The sequence below is a fragment of the Myotis nattereri genome (assembly GCF_964212035.1).
Source record: "Myotis nattereri genome assembly, chromosome: 5".
NCBI lineage: Eukaryota > Metazoa > Chordata > Mammalia > Chiroptera > Vespertilionidae > Myotis > Myotis nattereri.
Window position 1 is genome coordinate 32,119,649 of NC_138080.1, and position 20,794 is coordinate 32,140,442.

The 20,794-nt window shown below is 53.5% G+C and overlaps 1 protein-coding gene across 2 annotated transcripts; it reads right to left on the reverse strand.

The window, feature by feature from the left end:
* Positions 1-7,223: 7,223 nt before the first annotated feature.
* ARHGAP45 (Rho GTPase activating protein 45) lies at positions 7,224-20,676 on the reverse strand. 2 transcript variants are annotated; one of them, XM_081092115.1, is made up of 23 exons: positions 20,345-20,676; positions 19,189-19,519; positions 16,245-16,388; positions 15,943-16,027; positions 15,790-15,862; positions 15,614-15,680; positions 15,356-15,493; positions 15,190-15,254; positions 14,911-15,021; positions 14,756-14,836; positions 13,074-13,262; positions 12,749-12,886; positions 12,462-12,652; positions 12,227-12,345; positions 12,034-12,117; positions 11,790-11,894; positions 11,508-11,680; positions 11,149-11,337; positions 10,918-11,055; positions 10,429-10,655; positions 10,138-10,345; positions 9,113-9,221; positions 7,224-9,021 (listed from the first exon to the last, which is right to left on the reverse strand). In XM_081092115.1, exons 1-23 carry the CDS (start codon positions 20,432-20,434, stop codon positions 8,699-8,701), a joined length of 3,378 nt encoding a protein of 1,125 aa, XP_080948241.1. In that variant the 5' UTR covers positions 20,435-20,676; the 3' UTR covers positions 7,224-8,698. The 2 variants fall into 2 exon arrangements, with proteins under 2 accessions (XP_080948241.1, XP_080948240.1); XM_081092114.1 differs by lacking the exon at positions 20,345-20,676 and adding an exon at positions 20,158-20,290.
* Between the last annotated feature and the right edge of the window lie 118 nt (positions 20,677-20,794).

Sequence of the window (20,794 nt, forward strand, 5' to 3'; positions counted from 1 at the left end):
CCGCTGAGCCAAACCGGTTTCGGCTATAGGTTAACTTTTTATTTTAAATTGAATTTATTGGGGTGGCAATGGTACCCGCCTTGGCCTGGCGCCACCCGCTCACCTCCACCATCCCGCTGTGGTCCCACTCTTCAGGGCCAGCCACACCTCGTCACCGACACCCACCGTGGTCAGCGCACATCATAGTGAGCTGATGAGCTCCAGGTTGAGCAATTTGCATATTAGGCTTTTGTTATAAAAGACTAGAGGCCCGGTGAATGAAATTGGTGTAAGGGGTCGAAGCCATCCCTCAGCCCTGAATGTGTATTTAGGTCTTTGCCTTTAGTTGGCTTGTGTTTTTATTATCCTCGCAATCTGGGACCCCTCTGGGGATGTCGGGCCTAAACTGGCAGTTGGACATCCCTCACAGTCCAGGATGCTGCATGCACCAGTGACCATACTTTTTTTTTTTTTTTTACCATACTTTTTTAAAAAAAATTTTTTTTAAATATATTTTATTGATTTTTTTTTTTTTACAGAGAGGAAGGGAGAGGGATAGAGAGTTAGAAGCATCAGTGAGAGAGAAACATCGATCAGCTGCCTCCTGCACACCCCCCACTGGGGATGTGCCCGCAACCAGGGTACATGCCCTTGACCAGAATTGAACCTGGGACCTTTCAGTCCGCAGGCCGACGCTCTATCCACTGAGCCAAACCGGTTAGGACGACCATACTTTTCATATAGGTGAAAGGCATCTTGCTGTTGTATGGGCAGCTACATTTTTTTTGCCTTGATTATAAAAAGTAGTACATAACATGATTCTTCTGAGGCAGTAATACCATTTTCCCCATCTTATGGGTGGAAAAGCAGAGAGAAGTTAAGTAATTGGCTTTGTCACACCGTTATAAGTGTCAGAATCAGGGCTGACCACAAAAGGTGCAAGCCACAGTCCATGCATGTCATCGCTGCATCATCCTGTTTTTTCAGTGTTGGAGTACCCTTGCCAGGTTTTAATTTTTAAATCTAAGAGACCATTCCCAATATATAGATAGGTAGGGTCCCTAGGCCTGACTGGCGATCAGGGCAATCTGTAGGGTGACCGGTGGGGGGGAGCGATGTGGGGGGGCTCCACTAGCACCCGCCTTGGCTGGTGGCCGCTGGCTGGCCCCACCCCCTGATTGCCGCTGCTGGTCGCCTCCCTTGGCGGGGGACAGACACTCAGTGCAGGAGCTGCCCCCTGGTGGTCAGTTCACTTCATGGTGACCAGTCATTCAGCCGTTCAGTGGTTTTATTATATAGGATTGGGCCATTTAGCTCTGCCCTCCCTGAATCAATTTGTTTGCCTAGTCTGCTCTCTTTTGCAAAATACATGTGTGTTCCTGAGGCTTTACGTAAGGACCATGTATGGCTGCTTTGGTGACTGCTTGTTATGCTTAAAGTAAAACAAATGCTCCGAGATCCATTTGTGCGGTGTCCTTCTGAAGAAAAGGCTTATTGAAGCTGAGGTCAGGCTTAGTGTGTACACTTTAATTCATTTTCTAGTTACTTTATGGTAGCACTGAGTATACCAATAAATTAATTGATAATTGTTTTATTTATTGATTTTAGAGAAAGGAGGGGGAGAGAGAGAAACATCAATTTGTTGTTCCACTTATTGGTGCATTAATTGGTTGCTTGTGTGTGCCCTGACCAGAGATCGAACCCGCAACCTTGGTATTGGGATGGCTATCTAACCAACTGAGCTACCTGGCCAAGGCCTTAATAATTTTTGAAAACTAGGAAGCAAATTGGGAATTTTTATTTCCTAGTGGCTGGAAAACTAGGACTTGAAATGTAACAGTAAGCCAGAAACTGGGCAATAAGCCATTGGCTATGATGTTACAAATCATCTTGTTTCCCATTTGGGATTTTTGGAGAAGAAAATACAGTGTTGCCCTGGCCAGTGTGGCTTAGTTGGTTGGAACATTGTCCTGTACACCGATCATACAATTTAAAAAGTGGTTTCAATGCATATCAGAGTACTTATTTAATCAAGTAGCATTTTGTGCCGGAACCGGTTTGGCTCAGTGGATGGAGCGTCAGCTTGTGGACTGAGAGGTCCCAGGTTCGATTCCGGTCGGGGACGTGTGCCTGGGTTGCGGTCACATACCCAGTGGGAGATGTGCAGGAGGCAGCTGATCGATGTTTCTCTCTCATCGATGTTTCTGGCTCTCTATCTCTCTCCCTTCCTCTCTGTGAAAAATCAATAAAGTATATATTTTTTTAAAAAGTAGCATTTTGCTTGCCTAAATTTAAGGAACCAAGTTGAGATCTTGTGCAGAATCCATTAACCAAATCTTGGTGTCTTCTTGATTTCATTGTCAGGTTTCTTTGTGGGTTTTTTTTGGTGGGGGCGGGGTGTTAATACTTTTCTTAGCACTATTAATTTATTTTGCTCTTAAATTTTTTCAATCTTTATGTCTAAAATCAGTTGGCTTGGCCCTGGCCAGTGTGTCTCGGTTGGGCGTCATCCCGTGCACCAGGAGGTTGCCCATTCGATTCCCAGTCAGGGTACATACCCACATTTTGGGTTCAGTCCCCAGTAGGGGCACTTGCAGGAGGCAAACAAGTAATGTTTTGTTTAAAAAAAAAAAAAAAAAAAATATATATATATATATATATACACACACACATATATATATATATATTTTATATATATATTTTATTGATTTTCCACAGAGTGGAACGGAGAGGGATAGAGAGCCAGAAACATCGATGATAGAGAAACACCGATCAGCTGCCTCCTGCACACTCCCCACTGGGGATGTGCCCGCAACCAAGGTACATGCCCTTGACTGGAATCGAACCTGGGACCCTTGAGTCCGCAGGCCAGTGCTCTATCCACTGAGCCAAATCAGCCAGGGCTTAAAAATATATTATAGATTTTTCACAGAGAGGAAGGGAGAGGGATAGAGAGTTAGAAACATCAATGAGAGAGAAACATTGATCAGCTGCCTCCTGCACTCCCCCTACTGGGGATGTACCCGCAACCAAGATACATGTCCTTGACCGGAATCAAACCTGGGACCCTTCAGTCCAATGCTCTATCCACTAAGCCAAACCGGTTAGGGCTAATGTTTTGTTTTTTTTCTCTCTCTCCCCCGCCCTCTAAAATTAATTTGAAAATAAAAAATAAAATTGGTTAGTTTATAGAAGCCTTCTATTTCATTATGTTCTTGATTTGTCAGTTCTTAATTTGTAGGATAGCTCAACAATATTGAGCTAATATTGCCACCTTGCTGTAAGTGCTGAGTTCACTACTCATTTTATTTGCCAAGGATACATGCCCGCATGTATTCTTGATTGATAAATTGCAGAAGATTTTGGAACAAAAAAACCATCCTCATCAGCAGTCACCCCCATTCTCCAGAACCTGACAACCTTGGACCCACTTTTTGTCTGGATTTGCCTGTTCTGGACATTTCACATAAAAGGAATCACACTCTATAGTTTTTTGTGTCTGGCTTCTCTCACTGAGCATCATATTTTCAAAGTTCATTCACGTAGCGAGTGTCACTGCTTCACTCCTTTTCATGACTGAGTAATATTCCAGTGTGTGGATTGACCACGTGGTGTTTGTTCATTAACTGTTGTACATTTGGGTAGTGTCCACCTTTTGACCATGCTGCTGTGAACAGGTTTTGTACAGACATGTGTTCAGTACCCTGGATGTGCACCTACAAGGGGAATTACAGGGTTATATGGAAACTCTGGATAATCTTTCCAGAAACTGCCAGATTGTTTTCCAAAGTGGCTGCCCCGTTTTGCATTCCCATGAGCCCCATACAAAGATTCCAGCTTCACATGTGTGTGTCCATCCCAGTGTGGGTGAGCGAGGCCGAGTCTTTCTGTGGTTAGGAGTCATTTTCCCCAATGACTGATGTATCTTTCACATCCTCATAGCTGTTTTGCATATTATCGTTGGATAAATGTTTATTCTTTGCGTTTAGTTTAGTTGGGTTGTTTGTGTTTTTATTATTGAGGTGTAAGAGTTCTTTATTCTAGATACAAGTCCCTTAATAGATACATAATTTGCAAAAATTACCTCAATTTGTTTATTTCTTAAATTCCCAGTTCTAGGTATATTTACATAGGCCTTAAGTCAGTGGTTCTCAACCTTCTGGCCCTTTAAATACAGTTCCTCATGTTGTGACCCAACCATTAAATTCTTTTCGTTGCTACTTCATAACTGTAATGTTGCTACTGTTATGAATCATAATGTAAATATCTGATATGCAGGATGGTCTTAGGCGACCCCTGGGAAAGGGTCGTTCGACCGCCAAAGGGGTCGCGACCCACAGGTTGAGAACCGCTGCCTTAAATCCTGGGGTTTGCTTTTGGGCACCCTGTGATCCAGGATGTCATTCCCCTCCCTCCCCCCAAACAGTGATCTCAGCACCATGGAGTATGTGGAGGGCCTGGCAGATCCTTTGATGGCCTCCCTGGATTGCCTCTTCCATGTAGACTCACGGACGGTTTGTTTGAAGATTCTTCCAATGCTCAATTTAGGTTTTAAAAAGCAGTGTTTTGTAATGTGTCTAATGGTAAAACAAGTCTCCTTTTCCTCCAAATATCCACATTCCAAAATGAGCCAGGCACAGAGCACTGTGATTCCACTCACAGGAAGTCCCTAGAGGAGTCAGACTTAGAGACAGAAAGTAGATGGTGGGAGCCAGGGGCTGGGGGAGAGGGAAAGAGATTTAGTGTTTAATGGGACCGAGCTCCAGTTTGGGAAGATGAAAAAGTTCTAAGATGGATGGTGGTGATGGCGGCACCATGTGAATGTGCTAATGTTATTGAGCTGTGCACTTAAAAATGGTTAATATGGTAAATTTTATGTATATTTTGCCACACACAAAACATCTTGGTTATTCCTTAGTATTTACTCTTTGAATGAGTAGAATCGGCTCATGAGTGTCTGTGGAAAGTCCTTTGCTGTGTGGTTGGTGTGCTCTCTCTGAAGCTGCTGCTGTCCCTTTGTGAAAGGTCCCAGGCGCCCTTGGTTAGGTTTCCAGCTGCAGAGGCATGGGCGTTATTGTCACCTGTGGGGGCACTGTGGTCTCTGTGCCCTCCTCCCAGCAGCGCCTGGCTCCCCTTTATTTCTTAGAGACCTCATTCTGCCTATGCCACCAAGCACAGCCTGTCCCAAGTTCTGAGATGGGCTCAGGGTGGCTCCCTGCTCTGTGACACCCACCGTGGGATTCCTGGGGGTCAGGTGGGATGAGGTCGAGACCTGGCACTTACATAGTTCCCCGCCACCAGGACATGAAATTGGCCCACCCTGTGAAGGTGCCTCTAACAAGTTGGAGGCCAGTGTTTGCAGACCCATTAGGTTCCAGAGATGCTTTTGCATCTAAGAATGGGGTTCTTTACATGACATTTGCTTTCTGACTAATGCCGATAGTGAAAAGCTGCTGTCTAGCTGAACTCTTGACTATTAGTTTCAGCTATTAATTCTTCTGTCCTTTAAAAAATGTAGATTTAAAAAAAAAGTAGATCAAAATGTACATGTCTTTTGTGTAAAGGCCAGATAAGTGTTTTCAGAGTTCAATGACCCACCTCTCCAGGGCACAAGTGGCGTACAAGGTGGCATGTCACAGGAGTGTGTGGCTATGTGCCAACTAATCTTTGCCCAAAAACGGTGCCGGGCTGCAGTGTGCCTGCGTGTGGTCTCCTTTTCTGGCTTTCTTAGGTTGTTTCTGCAGAGACGAGGCCTGCTGTTGCAGTGCCCTGACTGACTCGTCACGGCCACTTCTTAGGGTGTGCTGTGGTTTTGGGGGTCTGTTTTGTATCAGGAGGGGAAGCCCTTGCTCCCTGGCTGCTTTTGTTACAACTGGGTGTGGATTCTGCCTAATTCTCCTGCACTGAATTAAAAGTTGGGGCTCTTCCACACAGTCTGACTCCATAGCCCAAAGGTACCAATGTCAGGCCATTGGGCTGTGGAGTCGGTGTGTGGTGACTGTCAACAAATGTAGCTTCTCAAAAACTCAGTTGGGGTGGAAACTGAATAGTGAATGTCCTGCCTCTTCTTAGTAAATGCCTGTCAAAATCATTCAGAAGCTCTAACTTACAGAATTTTGTTATTTGTAAATCACAGAAGATGGAACATATTCAGAATTTTTCATCCCAGGATTTTAAAGTGACTTTTCAATGTATTTACAGGTATTTTCATAACTTCTTGTGGAGAGATTATAAAAATAAAAATAATTACTTAATGAGAAAAGCTTAAAGCAAAATTACTGTTAACAGCATACATGTACATTTTGTATGTTAACATTAAGTTCTTCATTTGTACACCGCAAACCGCTGAAATTTAAACGAGAGCCAGGGATGTGTTTTTGCCTCCAGTGGAGTAGGGAGCAGCACTTTAAGAGATTTCCAGACAAAAGGGAAATGCCACCCAAAGAGTTTTAGGTTTTGTTTCTGGTAAAAATGGTAGGGCAGACTAGTCAACTGATCAGAGACAAACTAAAGGGAAGGACCAAGTTCTGTTGTTCAATACATTTTAACCCTTTGGAAAATCTTGTTTGACCTCAAGTGATATTTATGCAGAAACTCAAATAAAGCTTATATATTTGTTAATATATATTGAAAATTTGGAGCTCTTCTCTGCTTGAGCTGCCCTCCAGTATAAACCTGGCTGTGGGGAGGTAATATGCATTGGGGGGAGTCCTTACCTGTACCCCCTCTGCTGTCCCAGATGGTGGCCACCACCCTCCTGATGCTCTTCAGTCTAAATAAACTAAATGAAATGTGTAAGAGCTCCTCAGGTTAGTCGGGCCTAATTTCAAGTGCTGAGAACCCATGGGAAATGCAGCCAGCCCTGGCTGGGTAGCTCAGTTGGTTAAAGCATCCCAATGTGCCAAGGTTTCGAGTTCGATGCCTGGTCAGGGCACATACAAAAATCAACCAATGAGTGCAGAAGTAGGTGGAACAACAATCTCCAATCAAATTTTGTTAGCCCTCACCTGAGGATATTTTTTCCATTGATTGTTCAGAGAGAGTGAGACGGGGAGAGAGATCAACTGGTTGCCTCCTGCACGTGCCCAACCAGGGGCAGGGAGCGAACCACTAATCCCGGTAAGTGCTCCTGATTAGGAATGGAACCCGCGACCCTTTAGTCCATGGGCCGGCACTCTAACCACTGAGAACACCGCCAGGGCTCAAATCAACACTTCTTTTTTTTGTTTGTTTTTTTCTTTATTGATTAAGGTATTACATATGTGTCCTTATCCTCCCCATTGCCCCCCCCCACCCCCCAACTCATGCCCTCCCCCCACCTGGTGTCTGTGTCCATGGTCTCATCGATGCTTCTCTGTATCTGGATCTGTTTTTGTTCATCAGTTTATGTTGTTCATTATATTCCACAAATGAGTGAGATCCTGTGGTATTTATCTTTCTCCGACTGGCTTACTTTGCTTAGCATAATGCTCTCCAGGTCCATCCATGCTGTTGCAAATGGTAAGAATTCCTTCTTTTTTACCAGTGTAGTATTCCATTGTGTAGATGTACCACAGTTTTTTAATCCACTCATCTGCTGATGGGCACTTAGGCTGTTTCCAAATCTTAGCTATTGTAAATTGTGCTGCTATGAACATAGGGGTGCATATATCCTTCCTGATTGGTGTTTCTAGTTTCTTGGGATATATTCCTAGAAGTGGGATCACTGGGTCAAACGGGAGTTCCATTTTTAATTTTTTCAATACATTTTTAAAAAAAGGAAATGCAGCTGGTACTTGAACAGCACAGATGAAGAGTGTTGTCTTCTGGAAGGTTCTACTCGATAGTGCTGAGGCAGCGTTTATTGAGGTGGTTATCTAACATGTACATGTTTGCACAGCTTACCTCAAAGGCTCCCTGGGCTCACACACCTCACTGGGCCATTTGGGGTAGACTTTCCTTCCTCACACCCTCCCCAGCGAGGAAGCAAAGGAACCCCGTGTCCCATCCCCCAAGTTGCCATTCAGATTAACAACTTTATTTTAAATGTTTTTTAAAATATACATTTTTTTTATTTGAGAGAGGGAGAGAGAGAAACATCAATGAGAGATAAACATCTATCGGCTGCCTCCTACATGCTCCCTACTGGGAATTGAGCCCACAATCTGGGCATGTGCCCTGACCAGAAATTGAAATGTGGCCTCCTGGTTCATGGGTCGACACTCAACCACTGAGCCACACCAGCTGGGCAGCAACTTTATTTTAAGCAAAATATGTACACATGTGAAGGGAGATCCCCTCATGTACCTAAACCCCAGATGTCCAAACCCAATTCTGCCTTCTGGTCCCTGACATTTATCTGGCTGTCAGAGTGGCCTTCCACAGCCCGGCAACCAAAAGTTATAGGTCAGGGCAGGTCCAAGGAGTGGCCAGCCCTGAGCAGAATGCTGGGGTCACTCAGGCAGTTCCTCTGTCCACAAAGCCCCATGGTGACTCCTGAGAGCAAAGTCCCCAGCTCAGCCAAGCGGGTCATGCAAAGGGGCACTGGATGGACCATGGACTTGCTCCTGGAAGCTTGTGGAAAAGGTGGCTGTTGATGCCCTCGCCACTGTGGGCCATTGCAGCCTAGGCACAGAGCCTGGCACAGTGTGGCCAGGCCTGGGGACATGCACAGTGACAGGAGCCAGGAACAGGGTGGTGCTCGGCCTTCAGCCACAGCACAGGCCACCCGAGGTCCCAGCTAGACAAACTCGGGCGTGCTCTCCGGGCCAGTGCCTGCTATGACATGCCTGTCACCATGCTTCATGGCGGGCAGCGGACCCTCAGCTGCATTGTTGGACTGGTTGGTGTTGTACTGGGACAGCCCCTCCCAGTCACCATCCTCCCCAGCTGAGGGTCCCAGCTGCTCCTCACTGCCGCTGTCCTCCACGCTGGCCTCACTGCCCTGCTTCTCCAAGAAGCTGAGGCGGTGCAAGGCTTCCCCCTCTGCCGGGGACAGCAGCTCTGGGGCCTCCTCCAGTTCTGAGTCAGAGTCGTTGGAGGCAACATGGGATTCTGGTAGGTCTGTGAGAGGGAGAGACAGAGGTAGAGACATGAGACAGGGAGAGACAGGGAGAGGTATCTCCCATTGCGCTCCCTAGGCCGATCCACTCACCTGGGCCTCCGTCCTCAGCCTCTTCCTGCAGGGGGAAGGCAGCCTCCTCGTTGGTCTCCGAGTAGGGTACCTGGAGCAACACCTCAGCCCGCTGGGTTGGCATCCCATACTGCAGGGGTGGCAGGGAGGTCAGGGAGGGGCCTGGAATCCAGCCCGTCCAAGCTCCATTTTCTGGCTTGTAAATTAGCCACATTTTTAAAATCTCTAACAGTTGTCACCACCCGCTGCATCTGAGGGTGAGGGCCCCGTTTCCATGTCATGAGTGACAGCTCTCCCAGCAGGGACAGTAGGCTCTGGCAGTTGGGTTGGGTCCTGCAGGGACAGCCAGCAAGGACACTGATCCTGAGGCCACACCCAATCTTGCCTCTGGAGACCAGGGACCTGTTGCCCAAACCCCAAGAGATGCCTAAAGACAAACACTCAGGCAAAGGGACTGAATGCTAGAGCAGGGCCCTGGCCAGGTGGCTTGGTTGGTTGGAGCATTGTCTTGTATGCCAAAAAGTTGTGGATTTAATTCCCAGTCAGGATGTGTATGAGAGGCAACTGATGTTTCTCACATCGATGTTTCTCTTAAGAGTTGCAGGCTCGATCTCCCCATAGGGGGCATGCAGGAGGCAGCCAATGAATGATTCTCATCATTGATGTTTCTCTTTCTCCCTCTCCCTTCCTCTCTGAAATCAGTAACAAAACATATCCTCAGGTAAGAATTTAAAAATATATATACTAGAGCAGGGGGCTGTTTGGACACACAAACCTGCAGAAGCAAAAACTGTTGGCTTAAAATTAAGACCCAGCAGCCAGGTAAAGTAGCAAGTTGGACCCAGCCAAGGGTCTGGCTGTAGGACACAGGATGAGCCAACTCCTCTGCACTGAGTGGGGTATCCCCCAGATTTGAGCCCACACTTTGCTTAAAGGACCCCTCGGAGGCTGTCCCTGTGGAAACCAGACACCTCCCAGTCCTCCTCCATCTGCATCCCCCCATGAGCAGACCCTTGCACCTTCCCCTGATCCACCTGCCACCTCACCTGTCCCCTGTTCTCCTCAGGCTTTTCCTCGAAAATCAGGTCATAGTGGGTGATGAGGGTCTCCACGATGCGGGCCTGGTGGGGGTAGTCGACCAGGGAGGAGAGGGACACGGTGGCCTCCGTGGGCCGTGGCCGCAGCAGCGTGGGCCCGAACACAATGCCTAGATTCCCGGGGGTCATCTTGTTGTCCTGCTCTACCTCCACAATCCTGAGAAGTCGAGGGGTGCAGAAGCAGGTGAGGGTGGCTCCCTGGGCCCAGCCACCCTGGACCCCTGCCTGGCTGACCCTCACCTGCGCAGGTGCTGCAGCAGGTACTGCAGTGAGGCCTTGTTCTCGGATGGCAGGTCACGCAGGAGCTCCCGCAACCGGCCTACCATAACCATGGCCACAGCCTCGCTCTCAGCCACATCCGGACAATTCCGGGACGCTGCCTTCGCTTCAGCCTCTGCCTTCAGACTGTCCTTGGCCAGCCCCACAAGCTCATGGTAGAGGCGGAAGGAGATGAGTGGCTCAGGCAGCTGCCAAGTGACAGGTGGGGGCAGGAGGAGTGGGGATGGGGGGTGTCATGAGTGATCCTGGCCCAGTCCCCTCCTGTCCTTCCCTGGCCATGCCCCTAGCATCAGCCCGACCTCTGTCAGGTGCTGGTCCCACCCCAACCCATAACCAGATCTGCTCTTGACCTGGCCACATCCCTGGCCTAGCAGCCCACAACCCCAAGAAGCCCCGCCCCTGCCAGGCACAGGTCCTGCCCAGTATCTGCTCTTCCCCCATGGGGCTCACCTGGCGCAGGTAGAGTTTAAGAACATTGCTGATGTCGTGAGGCGAGGCCTGTGACAGCTCCACCAGCTCCTTGCCGTTTTCAAAGGCCTGGCACAGCTTCTCCACACGCGTCTTCACCCCATTCACCCGGTATATGCCCTGTGGGGGTCCACGGTCAGCCTCAGCCCACACCTCCCTCCCCTCCCTGTGCTTCTGGGATGAAGCCCCTGCTGCTGTCCCCACAGTAGTCACCTTTGTGCGCAGAGCCCGCCGCTCGATCTCACAAACACACTTCTTGACAATGAAGGGCACGCCATCGGGAGTGGCACGGGCTGCCTGGCCAAAGTCCTGGCCAAAGAGCTGCAGGCGGCCCTGAAGCTTCTTGTGTCCACACTGGATGGCCAGGGTCTCCAGACACTTCTTGTGGCAGGCCAGGCAGCACTGGGGGCAGTGCATAGTGAGCAGAGAGCCTGGGTCCCCCTTCCCTCCCTGAAGCCCTCATGACCCACTCCCCCACAGGGCAGTTTCTGAAGGACAGTCCCGATGGTCTCTCCCAGAATCCCCTGTGCTCCACATGGGACCTTCCAGCCATCCCTGGGGCCCCCACTCACCTCCTCGCACTCAGCGCCATGGAAGTAGACATAGCTGTTGCACTCCCGGCACTTGGCTGGGGAACGGAGCTTTCGGAGCCTGTGAGTTCGGGCTGCCTTGGAAAGTCCCATGTGGCGGAAGGGCCCACTGGGCACAGCCACTGGAAGCTCAGGGGTCATGCCGTTGAGGTCAGCTGGGGGGGGGGGGACCGGTGGTCATTGTCGCCAAGGCAGGTCAGGACCAGGCCCACAGGCAGAGTCTAAACCCCTCTCCCCTTACTGCCGGGGTCAGAGGCCCCTTACCCTGCTCAAAGGCCGATGCCCCTGCACTGCCCTCCTGGTCCACCAGCTCCTCGCTGGATGACATGGTGCCGCTGGACGACATCCGTTCAAACTTCTTAAAGTCCCCTGAGCAGGAAATAGGGGTGTCAGATACCCCAAGCCCAGAGGGAGCAGCACCCGGTTGGCCAGCTGCTCCCCCAAGGGCCCTCTCCATCACCCTGACCACATGGTGAGCTGTCCCCGGCCAGCAGGGCAGGTCCTTCACCTGAGCCAGGACTGGGGTCCAGACTGCCATCAGAGTCTGGGATGGAGGTTGGCCATGACTTGTGCACCTGGTGTCCACGCCCACCTGCAGAATGGCGCATCTAGTGAAGGGCTGAGTGGGGCTGAGAAGGGCTGGAGGGAGGCCTCACCCACCCCACAATCCTGCCAGGCACCCACCCCCACTGGGCACTCACCCCTGCGCTCCTTGGCAAGCGTCCCATCGCTGGGCCCACCTTCATCAGGGGGGCCGCTAGCAGCCTCCGCAGCGTCACCAACATTGAAGCTGCCTTTCCGGGCACGCATGACAGGGGACCTGGTGGGAGTAAAAGCCGGGAGGAGGAGCCATGATGGGGGTCAGAGGGGCCTCCTCGTGCTTACCCCCATCTCAGGCGCGAAGCCGGCTCCCAGGGCGCGTGCACACAGCCGTACCAGTTGCTGGTGGGGACATGAGGCTCAAAGTCATAGTGCACATCGGGCTCCTCCTCACGCTGCAGCTGGCGCACGTGGGAGGCGTACTGCTGGCCCGGGTCATAGAGCTTGCTGCTCTCACACAGCATCTGGAAGTGCACGGGCAGCGGGGCCGTCTGCATGTGCATCATCTGGTAGTAGGAGATGGTTGCCTGCGGGAGACGGGGCATAGGCAGTGAGGTCAGCAGTTTGCACGGGTAGCTGCGCAGCCTGCCAGCAGCCAGAGCCTGGGAGCGCCTGGCACCCACCGACTTGATGGTCTGGTCACTCTGCCGGATGACCTCCTGGATCTGTCGAAGCGCCGTCACCTTGGTGTCCTCCAGCTCCTGCTTCTGTGTCTTGGCATCCGCCACACATGTGCGGTATGTGGCCATGGCTTCCTCTGCCTGGGGTGGGGGTCGGGGGCGCACAGAGACCTCAGCTTGGGATGCAAGACCCACACAGAAACCCAGCCAGCAGAACAGTGGGAGGGCTCTCCCGGCCGAGCAGAGGTGGGGAGCTTCACACAGTGTGTCAGAACTGCCCCCCCGCCGGGCCTCACCCTCCACTGCCCCCCCCCCCACCCACACAAACCTTGTTCTTGGCCTCCTCTTCCAAGCGCCGCCGCTTGTCCAGGGCCTTGGAGACGGTGCCCCCTGCTCCAGGCCCCGTGCCCACCTGCTCCTCCTCCGTCTTGGCCACCAGCAGGCGGGCCTTGTCATGGTCCTCGCAGCGCTGCACGTAGCCCTGTTTGGCCTTGCGAAGGTTGGACTCTGCCTCTTGCTGTGGGCGTGGAAGCAAAGAGACCATTTCCAAACTGTCCTTCAACTGAGCTGGGTCCTGGCTTTCCCCACTTCCCACTCCAGCAGCCAGACACCGAGTCAGGCACCACCACCACCACGTCCCATGGTAACATCCCATGACCCAGTGGGCAAACAGGCACCTGTCCAAGAAATGACAGTAGAAGAATAGGAGGTGACACCTATCATGGGACTCCAGGAGGAACTGGATCGATCTGGTGTGCCCATTTGGCAGCCCGGGAAGCTGAGGCATAGCTAAGCTCTGAACGAGGCACAGCCTTCATCAGCCCCTGACACGTATACCCACCCCCGTCAGAGCGGCTGGTGACGCACACGCTCTTTCACTTCCCCTCTCAGAGAGAACAGTGCAGCCGCCCAGGCAGGAAGTCAAGCACCCTCTGGGTGGGCAGGAAGGCACTTAGTCAAAACCCATGGGCCTTCTGGGGCCACACCTTGCAGCCTGCACCTTCAAAGGCTTAAAGGTAAAGAACTGGTATAGGTACTAGGAGAAACCATGGGGGAATTTTTTAAATAAAAAATTTTGGTGCAAGACACAAAACCCAGAAACCGTAAAAGAAAAGACTAGTGCCCTGGCCAGTGTTGCTTAGTGCTTAGAGCATCAGCCCATGCACCAAAGGGTCATGGGTTTGAGTCCCAGTCAAGGGCACATATCTGAGTTGCAGATTCGATACCTGGCCCCAGTTGGGGCGTGTGCAGGAGGCAACCAATTGGTGTACCTCTCTCGCATGGATGTTTTTCTCCCTGCCCCTCTCTCTCTCTCACCATCCCTCCCTCCCTTGCTACTCTCTGTAAAAATCAATGGAAAAAATATCTTCGGGTGAGGATTAACAAAAGAAAAGGCTACTGCTGGCAATCACAGGTTTCTACCTGGTAAAATAGGCCAAGGAGTGGCTCTTAACACACACCATCAGAGGCTGAGTTCTTTAATATGTAAAGAGTTCTGGCAAATCAATAAGAAACAGACCACAGTCCAATCCAAAGGGAGCAAAGGATATGGACCGAGCTTCACAAAGGGGGGGAAAGTGCAGCTCTGGTTCGAGGGGGTAGCTCGTACTCTCACACCCCAACCCAGCCATTCCTTTTCAGGCAGAGATCTGAAATAAATGCTTGATCACATATCCAAAAGAGGGGACAGGCTTGTCACAGCAGTGGTGTTTGAAACAGCAACAGCTCAGCAACAACTAAAAGGCCCATCAATAGAGATGTAGTGAAGTAAGTCACATGATCTCCACAGTAAGCACCTGTAAAGGGCCTGGGAAGAGGGAGGAGAGTGGATTGAGGTGGAGCACTCCTCTGGATGTGGGGTGAGTGTAAGAGACAAGACAGGTGCTCAGTAAGATGTCAACGAGTGTACAAGAGGCAGGAAACCACAGTTTGGTGTAGGTCCATGCCTGGGACTGCAGCTCAGAGGCCAGCCCGCCCCACCCTTACCCGCCCGCCTGCCTCCCAAGGTACCAGCTTCCTCTGGGCACGGTGCCAGGACTCCTTGATTTCCTTCCTGCGCTTCTCGTGCTCAAGCCGCCGCAGGTTCAGGGGCTGGGGTGAGATGGGCCGTGAGCAGGAGACCCTGGTAACCCCCCTCCTCACCCAGCCTCCGGGGGGCAGCCCACCTGCATGAAGGTCTGGGTCTGCAGCGTGATCACTGCCTGCACCAAGCCGTGGCCGAACTCCAGGTCCTGCTCCAGGGCCAGCGAGTAGATGGACAGGAGGGGCATGTGGGGCTTTTGGAGAGGGCGGCAGTTAGAGGGGTGGGACAGCACCCAGGCCCTCCTGGAAGCCCTCCCTGGTTCCCTCGGGTTCCCTCAGCCACCACCATAGCATAGACAGGAAGCCCCTTCCTTTGGGCCCTTCTCAGTTGCAGGGACTCACACCCAGGCACGTGGCCCCACCTCCTGCATGACGCTCTGTCTGCAGTTGTGGACAATCTTCTGCAGGCCTTTGGCAAAGTCCATCTCTGCAGGGCAGAGAAGAGGAGTCAGTGCAGAGGGGAGGGGAGCAAGGGGTACGTGAGCGGAGGGGGTCCCCTGGCAGATCTCACCCCAGGCCAGCACTCACCCAGGGCAGTCCGCTTCTCCAGGTAGCCAATGAGGTCCTTCATGTACTTCGCCATGTTCTTAGCATAGTTCAGGGCCACATCTACGCCTCCCTCACAGCGTTGCAGCAGCATGTCCACCTCCTCGGGCAGCAGGCAGCCTGCAGAGTGGCCTCTCAGCCCGGGCTCCACCCTCCAGCACCCCCTCAGTCCCAGTCCTCTGCCCCTCCATCCACCATTCAAGCACATGCCCGCCCAGCGTGTGTGGCTCAGAGACTCACCAGCATCACAGTCCTCAGCGCAAGGGAGGGCGCCCTCACTGCCCTGTCCGTACAGGTTCTCCATGGACTGTGCAGGGGGAGTCCAGGTGAGCCCAGCCCTGTGCTGGGTCCCAGGTGATGTCCACCCATCAGGAGACCATCATCGCCCCCAGACAGAGAAGGCCATCCCTGCTCACCTGGCTCGAGTCCCCGGGGGGCACTGACAGGAGGGTGCTGCTGTCCACTTCACCCATGAGGAACTCAGACACCCTGCAGGGTCAGGGCTGTCAGTATCCAGAGGTACAAGGGCCCCACACACCCCTGCTCCCGCTCACAGGGCCCGCGCTCACGTGCTGCTGAAGGAGACGGCAATGGTCTCCAAGGCCTTCTCAAACTCCTGCTTGTCTGCCTCATTGTTGCACTCGTAATGGAAGGCTGGCGGGCAGAGATAAGGACGAGGAGGCTTGGCTCACTTTGGGATGTGACCACCCCTACAACTAAGTGAAGGGGGCCCTGAGCCCAGGGAAATCACTGGAGCAAGTGTGCCCATCAAACTCCTAGCTATCCTTCAAAACCCACTTCAAACATCCCCTCCTCCAGGAAGCCCTTCCAGGCAGAGAGAGCCCTTGCTGCTCTGTCCTGGCCAGCTGACCTTTGACCTTGGCAATGAGGGTGCCCGCAGCTGTGAGCGTTTCCACAGTGTTCAGCAGTGGGTACTTGCAGATGACCTGGCGCATCACTCGTAAGGCCTCGCCCAGGCACTCATGGGCCAGCGGCCGGCGGGCCTCCAGGAGGTCTGCGGGCAGAGCAGGTATGAGCAGGGAGGGAGTGGGTGGCCCCAGAGACAACCTGCCCACGTATTCCTCAAAGATCCTGTCCCCAGGTGGGAAAGCTGAGGCAGAGGTGGGAGGGGGCAGCTGCCCGAGGCTTCCTATGGGACGTCAGGTAGGGCACTGTCCCTCTCTTGGGTGCTGGCCAGGGCAACCAAGGCCAGACCTTGGCCTAGGCAGTCCCTTCTGCTCAGAACACTTCCCTCATCCCTCCAGAAAGTAAACTGCTTGTCCTTCAAGTTGCAGTCCTGGTACCTTCTCCTTCCTGCAGCCCACCTGGCCCCTTCCCTGCCCCAGCCCTTCAGGGCTGCTCAAGGCTCTATCCAGCTCTCTCCTTTCCCTGCCTGCCTGGATACCAGGCCTCAAGCACCCTGTTATCTCGCACTCTCCCAACAGCCGCCCCATGACACAGGCACTGTCGTCATCCCCATTTTGCAGATGAAGAAACTGAAGCACAGAGAGGGAAAGTCATTTCTCAAGGATCGCACAGCTTTTCCACCTACACTATGTTTGAAGGCATGAGAACGACACACAGAAGGACCCTGCCTGGCTTTATCTCCGGGGAAAAGGGGAACCCTAGGCCAGGGATGGTGAACCTATACACGCGTGTCAGAGGTGACACGCAAACTCATTTTTTTGGTTGACTTTTCTTTGTTAAATGGCATTTAAATATATAAAATAAATATCAAAAATATAAATCTTTAACTATGGTCGCAAATATCAAAACATTTCTATATGTGACACGGCACCAGAGTTAAGTTAGGGTTTTTCAAAATGCTGACACGCCGAGCTCAAAAGGTTCGCCATCACTGCCCTAGGCGGTGATGGAGCACAGGGGGTCAAGGTTAGCTCTGTATCTTAGAACTGTGGTTTTAGATGCTCTCTTCAGATGTTCCGAAAAGCAGCATGTGCAGGCAGAACAGTGTGTGCAAAACACACCAATAAAAACAAAACCATAGCAGCGTCTGTAAGGGGAGGGGACAAGTAGGTGCTAAGACCCAGGAGGCCTGGGGGCCGGCTGGGATGACAGCTTTGACACCTGTTGGCCTTCTGTCTCTGCCTGGTGGGCCTGCTCAGAACATACGTGGAACCTGAAAATAGCCCGACCCTTTTCAGCACTGAGGACCCCTTTGGATGGCCCTCGTGCCTTGAAACCTGGGGGGTCCTGACACCGAAGCCAACTCAGAGGCATAAAGGGGCTTCAGGAATCCAGGAAAGACGCTGGGGAAAGGCCAGGCCAGGCCCCTTCCCAGGACATTCCTTCCACACACCTGGCCCCTCGCCCCTGGTGTTGCGTGGCCTCAGCCACCTGCAGCACCCCCACCGGGAAGCTGACGCCAGGGAAGCCGACTCCAGAGAAGCCTGGACGTGTTCAGCTTGGCACGGCCAAGCCAAGTCCAGCAGCTGCTGCGTCCCCAAGCGCCATGTGCTCCCACAGGGCTGGGGACCCCGCACCCTGCTCTGTCCCTTCACCGCGGGGCCCCATGCAGCAGCATACTGGTCCCCAAGACCACACACAATACGCTGAGAACACCTGGTGACAGTGACTATAAGCCTCAGGTGTCTTATCTGTGAATCAGGGCAACCATAAGCCCTGAGCGTATAGATGCCCCGCTTCACAGATAAGACACCTGAGGCTTAGAGAGGCAGGCAGCTGGTCCAAGGTCTCACAGCCGGACAAGCAGGGGCAGCACAGGATTCAAACCCACATCCCCTCTGCTCCAGTCTCTTTCCCAGGCCCAGGACGCCTGAGGCACGATGAAGTGTGTCCCCAACCCTATCCCAACCGCCTCCAGGACTCAGCCCCACCCAGACCAGGCCTCCAAGGAAGTGCCAGAATAGGAAAGGAACCGAGATTAGCGAGTTTCCCCAGGAAAGAGCTCAGGCCCTGCCTCTGTGACCAGATAACCTTGGGGGTTCCCACTCCCACCCAGAAGGGGCTGGGCCTCTACACCGAGCTCCTCATTAGCGCCCTGAAGACACAGAGGCCACTGCAGGCTGAGGTTGGATCTGGCCCTGACCCCTCCTTAGCTGGGTGAGCCAGAGATCAGTGCCCCACTCCTGGCCTTAGTTTACCCATCTATAAAATGGGTGCCTACGGCAAGCTGGTCAGAGCACTTGGTGTGGTCTTGGCACTGTGGTTTCCGGGAGGAGCAGGCAGCACACAAGGTGCTGTGCCTGCCTGGTTTGAGGTGCCTGCTAGGGACAAACAGGAAACAGATGAAAATAACTCAGCAGGAAGCCAGGCTGTCAGTCTTGTGGAGGAGAAAACGGAACTGCCATCCCACAAGCTGCTCCCTCCTGCAGCTCACATGCTGTCCTTCCTGCCCCTTGTCCCTTCTGACGCCCCATCAGACCTCAGCCTGCCTCTAGCCCACCTCGGCCCAACACACAAGTCCGGCCTCTGCTCTAACACCTTCTGTGGATCCCCACTGTCCCCAGGATAATGTCCAGGATCCTTCTCCCTGTCATCCTCAATCCCTTCAGCTTCACACACTTCATATACCAGCAAATCTCGTTCCTCCAAACACAACTCCATTTCATGTTTCTGCGCCAGTGCACACAACGTCTCCTCTGCTTCAATGCCTTTCCCTCCTAGTTTCCACCAAACTCCTACACATCCCTGAAAGCCCTAGCTGCAGTGGCTGCTTCCATAAAGATGCCCTTCTGATCCTTCTCTTTACCCTGCCTGGACCCCACGGGGTTTGGGATATCTGTATCTACTTCAGTCTCCCCCCAGGCCTCAGGGTCCCTGCCGGCTCTCACCATCACGTAGAACATACTCCTTGAGCTTCTCCAGGCCCTCGGCGAAGCGGGCCACATCAACCAGGAGCTGGGAGATGTCCTCCACGGCATCGGGCCAGGGCCCCTCAACGGGTGGTTCCGCGGGGCTGGCGGCTGTCAGGGGGCTTCGGTGGCTCCGGCCTAGCGTCCAGGAAGTGGCACCGGGCAGCGGGAAGCCGGCAGCGCTGGCATGGCGGCTCAGGCTGGTGGGCCTCTTGAGCGTGCCTGTGGCCTTGGTGTTGGAGGTCACACTCAGTGGCTCCAGGCTGGGTCCCTGGTACAGAGCATCCGCCCCATCTTTCCTGGGCAGCTCCTGGAGGTGGGTGGGGGGAATGGGGGGGTAAGGCAGGTGCTCTGGCCCAGGTACTACCTCAGTTTCTTCAAAAGTGAAATGGGGTTCTGGGGGGGGGTCTTCAACCTGACCGCATGAGGGTCAGAGGCCAGAGGTCAGAGGGCTGAGATTTGGGGCCATGCCCCTCCCACACCTGTTACCCAACATCCTCTTCCCCAGAGCTTTCACAAACAACGTCTACCCAAACCACAGCCAGGGGCGGGGCCTGCGGGGGCGCGGGTACCCCACTTCCTGGTGGGGGAGGGCGGGCCAGAAGAGGGTCCCAGCCCCTGTAGCCCACTTCAGGCTGTGGCAGACGCACCCAATCCCTGGTAACGACACCTCTGTCAACTCCTGGAGACCCCTGAGTCCCATAAACACACGAGACTGTGTACACGCCCTGGGCCGGGAGGCCCTACACCCAGGGACCCTGTTAGATACTCCGCTGTGCCATCGCTCTCACAGCCGGCAGCACCGGAGCCCCCAAATTCTGAGCCCCATCCTACAGAGCCCACACCCAAAGGTCGCCCCCACGCTGGCACCGCCACCCCACCCCCTGGGCCCCACAGCCGGCCGTGGGCCAGATGAGGGAGGCCATGGCCACCCCAAAGGCCTCCTACCATGAGCCGAATGCCAGGGTCCTGGCTGGACCTGCGCGGCCCCTGCAGCCCTGCCTGGTGGGGGCTGTAGCTGGCGTGAGCCCCCCATCGCAGGCCCGGCATGTTGCTTCTGGGCAGAGGGCGCACCCTGTCCCCCTGTGGCCCCAAGGTCCCCACCCGCTCCTCCTCCCCAAAGAGGCTCACTCACTCCCGAGGGCTGCGGGCTGGGGCTTCCCGCCCGGTTCTTTTTGGAGATCGAAGGGGTTTTCATGAGTTCGCGCTTCTTCCTGGAGAACATGGTGGGGCCAGCAGAGCAGCGCAGGCAGCAGGCGCGGGTGGAGCAGCCGGGGGTCTCGGCGCCGCAGCTCCGGGAGCTGACCACCTCAGGACCACATAGTCCCCAGCCACCCCCTCCCCAGCTGTCAGGCCCACGTGACAGGCCCAGCCCTCATTGGCCCGCCCTCCCCCCACAGGAAAAGGCCTCCGGAGGTGGTGACGCAGACCCACCCCCCCAACCTCCGACCTCCCGGGCCTCAGCCTGCCCCTCCACAGAGTGGGCTTGAAGGAGGGGTCCCAGGCCCCGCCCCCGCCCCGCCCCCAGCCCAGGCTCCGCCCCCAGTTTCCACTTTTAGGAGCTCTGCGTGTGCATTGGACTGAG